This window comes from Anneissia japonica, unplaced genomic scaffold, assembly GCF_011630105.1.
Source record: "Anneissia japonica isolate Jap-2015-1 unplaced genomic scaffold, ASM1163010v1 scaffold3174_len352767_cov145, whole genome shotgun sequence".
Lineage (NCBI taxonomy): Eukaryota > Metazoa > Echinodermata > Crinoidea > Comatulida > Comatulidae > Anneissia > Anneissia japonica.
Window position 1 is genome coordinate 199794 of NW_022695265.1, and position 13433 is coordinate 213226.

The 13433-nt window shown below is 32.3% G+C and overlaps 1 protein-coding gene across 1 annotated transcript in view; it reads right to left on the bottom strand.

Annotated features, from left to right (window-relative positions):
* Window positions 1-919: 919 nt before the first annotated feature.
* LOC117101456 (START domain-containing protein 10-like) overlaps window positions 920-13433 on the bottom strand; it is a 22738-nt gene continuing 10224 nt past the window's right edge. Inside the window, exons 3-6 of the mRNA XM_033241433.1 lie at window positions 8115-8218; window positions 5907-6021; window positions 5252-5304; window positions 920-4155 (exon numbers count right to left, since the gene is read on the bottom strand). Of these exons, the coding sequence (XP_033097324.1) occupies window positions 3931-4155; window positions 5252-5304; window positions 5907-6021; window positions 8115-8218 (497 nt within the window). The 3' untranslated portion in view covers window positions 920-3930. The remainder of the gene's footprint in view (window positions 4156-5251; window positions 5305-5906; window positions 6022-8114; window positions 8219-13433) is intronic.

A 13433-nucleotide genomic window follows, 5' to 3' on the forward strand; every position in this document is an offset into this window, starting at 1 on the left:
CATTCACAAGACTGCTTCACGTAAACCTGAAATTTTAGTTTAATCTATCCAACCTATTATTATTTAAATAAATAAAAAATACCTGCAGTTCATAACAAAAACTAAGCTAATAAACAAACATGCTATTTTTGTTTCAATTATCATAGTCCCACTGGTACCAGCAGGAACCCACATTGGCTATAAGTCCCACTTTGGTGTAACCCCACTTCAGGTGTAAACCCACATTGGCTATAAGCCCACCTCAGGTTTAATCCCACTTTGTGTAAGCCCACACCTGAGTGTAAGCTCAGCAGATTTTCCCTGAACAATACAGCACAGAGCAGCTCACCTGAATTTAAACTTATTGACTTTGAATATATAATAGTGTTGAACAATAGACTTTTGACTGGTGTCATTTGTCAGTTTAAAAAAAAATATATTATATAATTTTTTTTAATGGATTGCCTGGTTAAGCCCACCCTCAAAAATTGGCACAATTTTGTGCTCAATGAAAAAGGGGAGGAGGTTTATACTAGAGGAACTAAAGCATTAGACTCTTTCTTACACAACACCCAATACCTGTCTCTTATACACATCTAGATGTGTATAAGAGACAGATATTGAGAGCTGATATAGCAGTTAGCCTAAATACAAGATCAATACTTCCACTATTTTGTCCAAACCAGAAATTGTACATGACACAAAAATATTGCTGATGATTGCAAAAAATTTTAGTCAAATCTGTCATCCTTTTTCAGGTTTGATGTGACCCCTGAATTCTAATCTATAAATAAATAATAAGCCTCTTCCTGATAATTAACTAATAAGTAATAATTTTTAATCATTATATTAAACAAATTGGTATATAAGTGGGAGATAAGTAGGAATCTATACCTCTAGTTTTGAAGATGACGGATCAACTAAAGGGACTTTGATGGGAAAATTACATTGAAGGGTTGATATTTCTTGTACACAACACAGCCCCTCAAGATGGTATGCCTTATTAGCTAATTACAAAGTAGAGAGAGATGTTTTCATGTATACCCACAGGACATTATATGCTTGAATCAACAATGTATTAAAGTAATATGGTCTATTTCCATGGTAACCAATAATAATTTGAATAAACTTATAATGGAATTGCCTTTGCAATAACGAGAGAGAGTGGGTTAACTGTAAGACAATGGGAAAACGAGTGATGTTGGGCAAATGGGTTGAGGAGATACAGACAAACACAATACAAATTGTTTATAGAACAGAAATTATGTCCTCGAATTAGTACAGTAATATTAGAAATTGTATTTACTTTAATTGTTATTACCCTTGCTTAAATTGTAAAATTTTAAGCTACACAAAATCAAAGACATTTCTTAACCTACTACTTTTATATTTTTTTTCGAAAAACCACACAAGTTTTCAACCATACAGGTGAATGACAACATTTGAGGCATGTTATGGCAAAATGGCTAAGTTGTTCTAAAAATTGAAATTCAAGTTATTGGTATTTTCAAATAACTGAGAACTTAATCTTTAAAATGAGGGGTCATATATTGAAATTGGACTTTTCAAGCCTTAGTTATTGAGAAGTGAATGCACAACACTCTTAGAGTAAAGAAAAACATGATTTTTTGTAATCCCCTTTTAAATATTTATTTGTGCATTAATAGATTTAACTACCAAAACAACATTAAATAAAAATTTGTTTACCATTTCCAAAACTAAGATTTTGGGATAAGATTAATTAGACATTAAACTGTTGACTTACAGTGAACAGATTTTTTTTGGCCATTTTTGAGCTCCCATATTTATAGCTCATTTATTCAATACAGGCCTGTGCGATAAATAAACCATTTTGCCATGACATGCCTCATTTGTTGAAATTATGTTTCATATTATTTTCCTGCAAGATATGGCCCCACTATAGAACAACATAAGTATTTAATCTATTAAGTTTTAACACCTACAGCAAGTGAAAAGAACAAAACAAAACATAAAATGGAACAAATTATGATAAACCTTAAGCGATTTTGGACCTATGTTGTGAATTCCAATTTCTGTGAAAGTGACAACCAATACATTCACCGCTAAAAGTATCATCATGCTGTAATTATAATGGATGATTTCATTCAATATTAACTGTATATATTATTAAGTTAAAGGTGCATTGTCCCAAAAATATACCAAGATATAAGAATCATTTTTGAGATTAACTGGCTCATTTCAGGGGTACCAAGTTGGAAGAACTTATTTATTCTATGAGGAAAAATTGTAGGTTCCAAACCCCTTCTCATTTGAAAAACATAAAAATTATCCACTTGAAAATGTGAAATTAGTGTATTTAAAAATGTTTACCCATAATTTTACAGCGACAAAAAAAAAAGAAAAAAAAAAGCTTCCAGTCACTGGAAGCGTTTTTATTATTTTTGTCATTATCCACTATAAAAATCAGGGTACACATTTGTTACATTCAATAATTTTTATGCTCAAGTTCATAATGTGTATGTTCCTGCAAAATGAGCAAGATCTTCAAGGAGTCAAATAAATTATCAAACTTCCAATTTGATACAGATGGAAATTATTTATTCATTTAAGGATAATCAATGTGATATTATCCGTCTTAAAATAAAAATATTTTTTTAAATTATTTCGAAATTTTGAAGTAAGCAATTCAATCATTAAATTTAGGACAGTAAATATTTAGCTGGTAGAATACATATTAATCCACTGAGAACATTTTTAATGATTAGTGAGGTGCACTCCAAGATAGGACAATTTGAGTTATAGCCGGCAAAATAAACACTTTGACTCAGGGGGTAAAAGTATTTAAGAAACATTATTTAAAGGTTGTTATTTTCTTTTATACATGACCCATTTTTTGGATTAAGTTATGGCATCTCACTTAAAAGACCAATAATAGTAATAACAGATGTATTTATATAGTGCAAATAAACAAGATCTCAGAAAGAGGTAAGAAGACGTCAAAAATGGATAAAGAAGCAAAAAAAAAAAAACAAACAAAAAAACTAAAAGCTAGCACCTAAACTGAAGTGTGGAGTCGCACTGTCATAGAAGATGACATATGAATGAAATACTTCTCATTTCAACTTGTAGTTGCCAGCAACACAGCTGAATGATAATAATACAGAAAATTACAGATATTTATTTTATTATTGTCAGGTTTTACCAAGAGTCTGAGTGCTCGGCTTCCAAAATAACACTTAATTGAGAGTTAGTCGGGTTAGAGACCATGTTTGTGGTTGTAACCATGTGTGTTCAGTATATGTTGTGGTTAGGTCGCGTGTCGATGGCCTGCAGCTGCTGCACACACCAAGGGCCATAGCCCAAATTTATGATTTTCGAGTTAGAATGAGGACAAATTAAAAATTCATTAAGAATAAGAATATAAATAGACATTAATACTTTATCATAACAAGAAACAGAAGATGAATCTAGAACTACAAATGGCTGAAAGATTTGGACAAGATAGTAATGTTAAATTAGAAATAGGACTGTCATCTATCAATAATAGTTGAAATGATAATAAATAAAGGGGTGGGGGGATACAATTAACCTGGTAAAAGATGACTGAAAATAAAGAAAAACACAATTTAACAACATCTACCATCCAGCAAATGGCAACATTACTTTCAACTATATTTGATATCAATAAATAATTAATTATAATAATTTTCAATAACTAATTAACAGGAGTAATGAAAGTTTATTTTACAATACAGGGAACACTGTTGCAATAAAATCTTTTTCCACTGCAAATTCCTATATTAATCAAATACATATTTTGTTTAAAGCATCAATTCTATCTTTTTGTTCTGAATATATTATTATGGATCAGATTTTTAACAACCGACCTACTTTAATTGGTGGACAAGAAATTCTTTGAAACTGATAACATCCTAGTATGTTTCTATGGTTACCGACAACAAACCATCGTCAAATGTCATTGCAATTAATGTCGTCCTCTTTAATGTCGTCTTCTTTAACTTGACTTTCGTCCAGTGAATCGTCATCCGTGTACTCCTGCCTCGGTAGCAGATCATTCATGTCAAGCCTGGGAATGTTGAGCTGTTCCGGGTTTAACCATGGTTTGTAATACGGGCTGTTTTTCTTCTTCCATGAAGGATATTTCAAACATGCTTTGTGTAATCTGTTCATCATCTATAAGAGGAAATATTATACTTGTCTAAGATCTAAAGCCTTGTCTAGATTATTTGAGAAAAAACTGCTGTATGCAAGTCTATCTTAATGTGCAAATGTTCATCTTCTATGCAACAAGAGCCACGTTCACACATTTGACTTTTCCTTAAATGTTGTTAGTGGCCATGGTCCAAGGGGTGCGTTTATGTATTCACTCATAATGATAACATTATTTATCAAATGATTTACTATTATTTTTTTTAAATTTAATTTTTTCCACATGGGCCAAATTTAATGGCAAAATTTTAATTTAATTTAAATGGCCAAAATTGGCCTGCTTGCTGCCTATTAAGAACCTGGGATATATATAGTCATGATGTGATATCACTATAACCATATTTAGGTATGTCACATTTTTTTTTTCTGAAATAAAATTTGATAGTCTGGCTAGGAGTGAACACTTGCTATTATGTCCTGGGTGTGTTGGGTGAGCATTCGTTGCTGAAATTTTGAGAAATGTACTCATCAAGTGCCTTCAGGTATATCTCAAGTGATGTTGAGACATACAAAGGTTTTAATTAGATTAGTCCATTAATGCATTGAATAATTATTCCCTCATGTAGCAGACACCTTGACTCATCATAACCTGATAGTTCCGGATTATTACAGGTAAATTTTATATAAATAAAGTGTATATTTCAAGACTATACTGAATAATAGCAGGTGAAGCCATGTTTTGTGGGACAACAACAATATCCTAGTGGTCCCAGGTTAGAAACAATCCAATCCGGGAGATCTAATCAAATGAGCTTTTCTTGAACACATTTAATTTAATTTTGCTACGCATGATGATACCCATTGGCACTGACTTCCGTGAGACAGTTGATACTAAAGTAATAAAAATATGCAGATATTATGAATTTGCAAGAGATAGGTTATATTCCGGGAGACTCCCGCGCCTTCCGGGAGAACTTGGACCCCTGATATCCAAGAGTCACGGCTTAGCGGAAATGTCCATTGCTAATTCACAGGCTCATATTCTCACTTGACTTCTTGTTCTATGTAGAATTTGTGTACCAGCCTCCAAGCTAGAGGCGCAATCAATCGTGATACATACCTTTGGGGCCAGGTACTGTGTAAGTTTGTTGACAATCCACTTTGGCAAAGATCCTGAAAAAATAATAATACAAAAAAAAAACAATGCATCATGTTAGAGTGTGCAGATGTAAAAAAATTTAAATAAAATTCATCACTGATGAAATCTTAAACAATAATACTGAGATTTGAGTCAGGTTTTTGTAGCATTGGCATTGATGCAAGTGTATGGTAATATACGGTAGTTTTATGGTGCTGATGTTGCTCCCTATGATATTCTATTGTAATACTCACCAGATCTTTTAGCCAATCGTGTTGGTCTTTTCTGTGCCTTTTATATAATTATAATAATAACAATAACAATAACAATAACAATAATAATAATAATAATAATAATAATAATAATAATAATTTGTTACACAACGCAAATTATAATTACGTCTCTATGCGCTCTAACTCCCCTTAATATAAAGGTAACTTTGAGAGTCCACTACATCCTTTAGTAGCTGATTCTAAAGCTTGGGCTAGAGCGTTGCGAGACGATTGTTGCAGAACAATCGTCCTATTCCACTATCTATATCTATGTCTTCACTTAAGACTTGCTACGTATAGTGCTACTGTTACACTATTATGGAATAGATGTCCCTGATTAAATTGCAAGACAGGAACCACTGTACCTCTTGGATCAGACTGAGTGACGTATGTCAACTCGCATCCTTTCCCATTAGACCTTACTAGATAACCGGTCAAAATTGATTCTGCTCGTATCACTCCTTTTCGTTCTGGAACATCCTACAATGAAATATCAACAGAAGGTTGTTATCTAGTTTAAGCAGTGTGATCCACACTATGAAATTTTATGTTACAAATCAAATTTGATATGTCCATATTTGGGTGTAGTTTGACATCATCATCATGCCAAATTACTGTAAATAAGTGAAATCTTTTACAAATACAAAGAGAAAAACATTACATAATATTTATACCCTTTATGGTGACTTCTTTGTGGGTGGTAAAACATGATCCACAATGAAAGGGGCTGAAAAATATGATATACTCAAAAAAACATCCCTTAACTTCACTAAAAAATACACATAATTACCGTTAAAATGTGTTATTGCCTGATCATAAAGACTTATTGATCTCAATGGGGTTAGTAAAAATGTAATTCTATGTAGTAGAACCATAATAGAATGTACTGAGATTTATGTTCCTTCTACTAGATTTGTTTACAGTCATTCAGAGAGGGGATAATAGCATTTATTACTAAACATAAACATAAACATCCCTGAGCGTTTATTCGAGAGAGGTGTTTATTCCAAATGAGGCCCTAGAGGGAGAGTTTATTTAAAGCAGGGTGTTTATTCAAATAAATAAGGTAATACAACCAATGTTGTTTGTCAAATGCGAGACTTGAGAGACTAGTTTGAGACCACTGATGTCTAAGTGGCAAATGACTTTTATTACGGTACATTATCATCTTAGCATTTCTAGTAGATGGCGCCTAGGTCACTAAATGGCAAAATAAAGAGAATACCAGAATGTTCGCCCAATCTTTTAACTTAAAGAAGACTGAAGATCAAGGCCCCTGAAAGACACGATATGGAACTTAGTTAGTTCTATCAGCAATGCTATTATTAAAATTGATAATTCTACGACTGAAAGGGAATGATGGACTACATAGCCAAAGCTTATGAATGATAAATCCACTTGAATGGCATTGCAGACTACTGACAGCATACAAAATAACAACATTAATTTTTATGTGCAGTTAGTACCCTAATCAGACAATTTGTATTTCTATAATAAAACTAAGAACACAATTTCACAATTCAGTCCCAGTTTTAAATTCACTGAAGCATAATTTTGTCAATATAAAAGACCAACACAGCTTAACCTGTAGAAAAAATAAATCTACATTAATCATTCATAAAATTACTGATGCATCATAAGGCATTCATTTTCTCTAGAATATTGGATCAATACAACACATGCCAGTTCTGTAACAAATTATAGTGGTTTTTTTTTTTTTTTTTTTTTAAGTCTATTCTGTTATTCCCACATATGAATTTGGAACACTAGCCACAATACTTAGCACAACCTGTTCTCAAGTATTTTAATAGAGTTGGTTGATTAAAATATAGGTTAACAATTTAATAACTGACAACAAAAAAATAAACTGGATATATCAAATACAGTACCACACTGTGTACTGTATCGGATAGAGGCATTGTGTTGTTGAGGGAATATAGATTTCTCTGCACAGAAATTTAGGCCTACATCAATCTTCACATTTGGAAAATAAGGGGCTGAGTTCTAGGCAAATTGCGCAATGAAATTAGGCTACAGATTACGACTCAATAAACAAGTTAATTTACAAGTTACAATTCTGCGCACGATTAATATCTTATTCTTTATTCACTTGAAAAAAAAAAAAAACCCACATGTAACAGGACTACAATACTGTGGTGGTCACAATACAATTAAAGTGGGCAGGGACGCAAAAGTGAACTTAATAAACAAAAAGTTTGTAAACCTCATTCATCCAGGTTAACATAAAAATAAATACCAATATAATGCAATAAAATTAACAAAATACTCGGAAGCAACAGCGCAAATGTTATTTTTGATGTATCCCAGCGCAAATGAATAACTTTAAAGTATGGTAACATGTAACCTCTGGCCCAGGCCAATGCCCGCCGTGTGTGTGTTGTCGCTGCTCATGGAATGGCTTTGTGGCCGTCCCAAGGCAAACCAACGTAACTGACATAGTGTTTGGCCGTAGATGCTGACAAAGTGTCTACCAGTGCTTTACAATGGGCGGATATGTGGGAAAAAAAATGGCATCCAGTTTGGATGCCTTGCTCGAAATCAGTCAGTCTTACCTTGTGAAAAACCGAATGGTTGAAAATGTAAAAAGCGTCTAGTGTTTCCAGCCATATCCTTTGCATTAAAAAATCACGATTTTTAAAAGGTGATGGACATTTCACTAAAAGAAAATAAAAATTGTAGAAAGGTTAAAATAAATACATGAATTTAAAGTTCTTAAAAACGACTGTTATTACTACTGTATTATCAATTTAAAAATAATGATTATACGTTTAAAATCAGCAGAGCGACACTAGGATTTCCTCAATGGTGTCTGACAATTTCAGAAGTCCAGTGTGATCAAGTGCTGAAAGCTTTAAGTGCCCATCTTAGCCCCATGGCACCTTCATCAAAAAACATTTTTGCCACTTTTGACCTAAATCAACAAAAATGAAGGAGGGAGATTTGACAAATAGCAGGCTCACTGCTAAACAATGGCTCCATCACTGTTTGCACTTGTCAATTGTAGTCCCGGCACCCCTGGAACTGGGGGGGGGGGTGCTCTTGTCAAAATTATTAGTAGTTCTTCTATTGTGCATTAAAATTAACAAAGCATTATTCTTTTGGAAAAAATGTATCTAGTTTCTATTGGTAATGCACTTGTCAATTGTAGTCCCGGCCCCCGATCAGAATATTCTCAGGTTAGAAATGCAAAAGCCTACAGTACTGTACACACTAGAAATACATTAAAAGAACCAATTGTGATGTAAATTGACACTGCTCAACTGTGGCTACATTTTGTTCAGTATTGTATAACGTTCAGGCCTGTATTGTGATCCATGAATTGGTGTCTCTCTCATGCTTTTAGCTTGACAAAAAAATCCCTCTAAAATGTACTAAACAAATTTATATCTATCTTATAATATTATCTCAGGTTAGAGCCAGACCACTGTAGAGTGAAACAAAAAAAAAGTAGATTTAGCAACTGAAAGTGAAAACAAAACTTTTGAATTATCATGCAATCGTTGATAAGATAAGTAACTTTGTTTTAAAGATAAATAACTTTTATTGTTCTTGCAAAATAAAAACAAGAAAATTCATCTTCCATTGCCATACAATACAAACAATATACTGTAAAAATGATTTTAAAAAAAAATATTAATTTATAGAATAATTTTTAAGAATTCAATTTATATAGAATAATTTAAAAAAAATTAAGTTTACAGAACCAGTGTTTTTGATAGGAAATCAATTCAACTGTTTTATTTATAATGACGACAACAAAAATTGCTACTTTGTATGAGTTTTAATAGTAATGGATGTATTCTTAAAGTTGATGGCCGAAGACAAAATGAGATCAACAATGATTTGTCTTTAAAGCACTGTTTACTGGATAAAGAAAAGAGCGATGGACTGCAGAGGAACCTTGAGTTAATCTCTCTTTGGCCTGATTGCTATAGTCTGGTCCTCTGATCAACTAACATAGACTAACAAAGAGATTTATGTATAGCAAACAGTAACTTTGAAGACTATGCAAGTGACAATGTGACAAAACTATTCTAGTGCATCAAAAAATAACCGATATTGAATAGTAACAAAGTGCCATTCCCATCAAACTACTTAAACAAGAGAAAAACAAGATTTTTTGTTATTTGGCCATGTATTGTTATTGAATTTTTATTCATCAATTTTTAAATAGGCTTAAGGCTCCAGTTTATACTATCATGTTACAAATCAATAACATAATTCCGCTGCATGGAAGGAACAACAAGACATGCTTAAAATGAACTGAAGGTGTCAGTTTAGGTGAGACTTTTTTTATACCTTTTTATATTTTTTTAAAGATCCTCGGATAAGGGGGGAAAAATATATTTCTTTATTTTATCAAATGGTTTTGCCAAAAACACCCAGAGGAAGAAATCAAAATAAAAGGGTATTGGTGAATTTAAACAGTAGTAACATTAGGATAGGAAAATGCTTTAAATTTATATTTTTTATTAATAAAGAAGCATACATTTTCTTTTTGGAGATTTCAAGGCAGGGAAGGCGTACAGTAATAAAAATAATATTTTTTCCCCCTCCCATTTTTTTTGTGGCGGTGGGTGCCCTAATTGACCAAAAATTAAATTGATTTATTCAAAATCATCATTATAGTTTGCTAAACAATGTATAAAATAGTGTGCAATGTTACAACTTGGGTCTCAGATAAAAATGTTTGGGTAGCTGAGAATTGGAGCACAAAATGTCCATGCTCAAAAAAATCATAACATTAGGGTTGTTATTCATAAAGTACATAAGTCATAACTTACAAAAGACTTACTGGGCATATAAAACTCTATTCATTATTTTGGTAATCATGATGGTACCAAAATTATTCCCTTTTTTTATTCACAGAGCAGTCACTTTCAATTAAAAAGGAGTGCTGTGAGTTTAACAACAGGTTCCCTAGTCAAAATGTCACAAGTCACAAGTGAAGCTGTTTATTTTTTTGACTAATAAACACTATTTCTCATTAGAGAACTTCACAAATAGCTTCCTTTGTTTTTTCATCATGACTAGCGAAACGTTTTCTTCATTCTGACTAGCGAAAAACTTTTTTTTTAATTATGATGCATTGTCCATGCAAAATACTGTACCAAAAAATATAAAAATCATTCTTGAAATTAACTTGCTCATTTTGATATTACATAAAAATTATCAACAAATTAGTGTATTTAAAAAATGTCTCCCCATACTCTTTACACCAAAAAATGACTGAAAAAAGTGTTTTATTATTATTTTTTCCCATTATCCAGTTAAAAAGTCTGGATACACATTATTTAATTATTCAATAATTTCTATCCTACAGTTAATAATTTATAGTGTTTATTATTTGTCATAATTAAACATTTTCGTCTCTGAAAAAATTAAATACTTTTCTTCTTGTAACAGGGGAGTAGGCTGGTTTCAGCCTGGATGGGTGTGAAAATTGAGAATATAAAACTAAATCCTTATTCTAATGAAAACTTTTCCGAATGGTCATTTTTTAGTAATTTAACACACTTATAGTAACAAATTTTTTCATCATGGGGGAGGGACTTATTTTCCATCATTTTCCCACACACCTGCAACTCAACACTTCCAAAACCTTTGCTCATGGGCACTAATGTCTTATTGCTAAAACTACATTCAGGTGAGCTACTTTCATTGTTTTCAAAGGCAAACAAACTTGTGAAAAAAATCAGACCTTATTATCTTAAAATTAACAAATCCCTTCATATCTAAATTTCATATTTAATTTTGATGGCAAGAAGATTCATGATCACACCACAACCCTATTAGCATATTAATTATCTGTGAATTATTAGTCACTGTAACAGCATGTACAGGTAATAATTTTCATTCCCTTCACTTTGGTTTTTATTGATCAGATTTGGTTTTATAATCAGAATATTTGTGATGATAGGAGGTTAAAAAATAATTTTCAAATTTTTGATTAAGTTAACTTTCACACCATTAATGGCTTCTAAAGTATATTTTAACATTCCAGTAAAATTTGAGCATAATCAAGTAATAATAAAAATCTGACTTTCCCTGAGTAATCAGTTTAAATATCTTAATAAATCAAACATTTACTTTTTTTTTAGTTAATAATAATAAATTAATTAATACATTATATAACTTAGTAATTAAGTTTACATTAACTTTCAAAACAAGAATTAATCTTTAAGTATTCCAAAGCTAAATATAATGTAATGTAATAAGTGCTCAAGGTGTGGACTAGCTCACACAGTAACTTTCTCCACCCCAAGGGTCTCTTTGTGTCTAAAGTAAGCTACCCGGTAAACCGGTACCAGCTAGTGTACTGTGGCTACGTCCAGACTTGGAGATAAGCCAGGATTGCCTTAGCACAGCTCAAGGTTAAGGCCGGCTTAATTCTGCCGGGCGTCCAGACTAGCTGGATTAGCCAGGCACGAGAATTTTCATATTAATGAACCGTAACCAGGTAAAGAGTTTCGAAACATTGCGCGTCAAACGTACGTTCGCTCACAGCACACGTAATTGAATACTGATTGGTCATTTTTTTACCTGAAGCCAACGCAAGACCCCCGAGCAGCGATTAAAGCCAGGCTTAGAAAAGTTAAACACGGTGGCACGCCAGGCCTGTTTAGTATTGGAATGCAGCCCGGCTTGAGCTAAGCCACCTAGTTCAGACTGGCAGGTGGGTAAACCTGGTGAGTTGAGTCAGGTTTATTTACCTAGTCTGAACTAGGCCTGTATTTCTATCGTCTGTCCACAACAGGGGCTGTATGAACCAGTACACCGGGTTAACCCCCTAAAGGCATCAAAATAAAAATTATCTGTTTATATTAGATTTATGTTCATTCATGGGGCAAATAGCAAATTCTAATGAGTTTGACAACAGAGCACATGAAAAATTGTGATATTGGAAAAATTGGAGTGGCATTTCACCTTGGTGGTTATAATGCTTGCTTTCCAATCCTAGGATCCTGGGTTCAATTCCTGTCACGGTAATACATTATAATACAGTAAAAAAAAACAAAAAAAAAAAAACTCTCTACTCGATCACATCTAGACTTGGGTAATATGGAAAGCATAGTTTATATTTTATGAAGGATTGAGTTGTGACATCTTTGATCCTTATGCTGGTTGTTTAGGTTTCATCGCTTTAAATAGTATTGTTCTTCAGTAATAGTTATAGCCGTAAGTGTTTACAAATAACTAAAAAAAAAAATACAAAATTACTTAAATATATTTTTGTTCGAGTTAAATAAAAATAATATTGAAAATATATATTTTTTCAATAAATCTAAGTGAAAATCTGCTTTACTCACATGCAAAACACATTAATAACAATTCCAATAATGTAGTTTACAACTGATACTGTAAATTATTATCATCTATTAACTTGTGTTGATGATAATATTATTTGGAATTTAAAGCTTATCAGTTTAGTCAGGCAATGATTCTGAATAATCTCAATTATCTATCTAATTAGATAAATTGGAATTTCAATATATTCTGTCAACACGTACATTAATAAATAATCACAAATTTATTCATGGCTGGTGTATGTCACGTTAAGCAGAAAATACCAATTTATGGCCGGACTTGGGCTCACACGTTAAAGAGGCCGTTGCACAATACTTATTTTAATCACGTAAACGTCATCCTAGCAACCCACGTTTGTATTTACTGAATAAAGGCAGTCAAAATAGCCTCTCCCACAGCAAACTCACAAAAGCATTAGAAACATTAAACTATACCATAAACGGATTTGCAAAGCTGAAATAAAAATTTTCTAAAAAGAAAAGACAGCCTTTTGTTATAATGTTAAACAAATTCTTATTCTGGTTGGACATTATTGTATAGATTGAATTTAAGACAATAATATC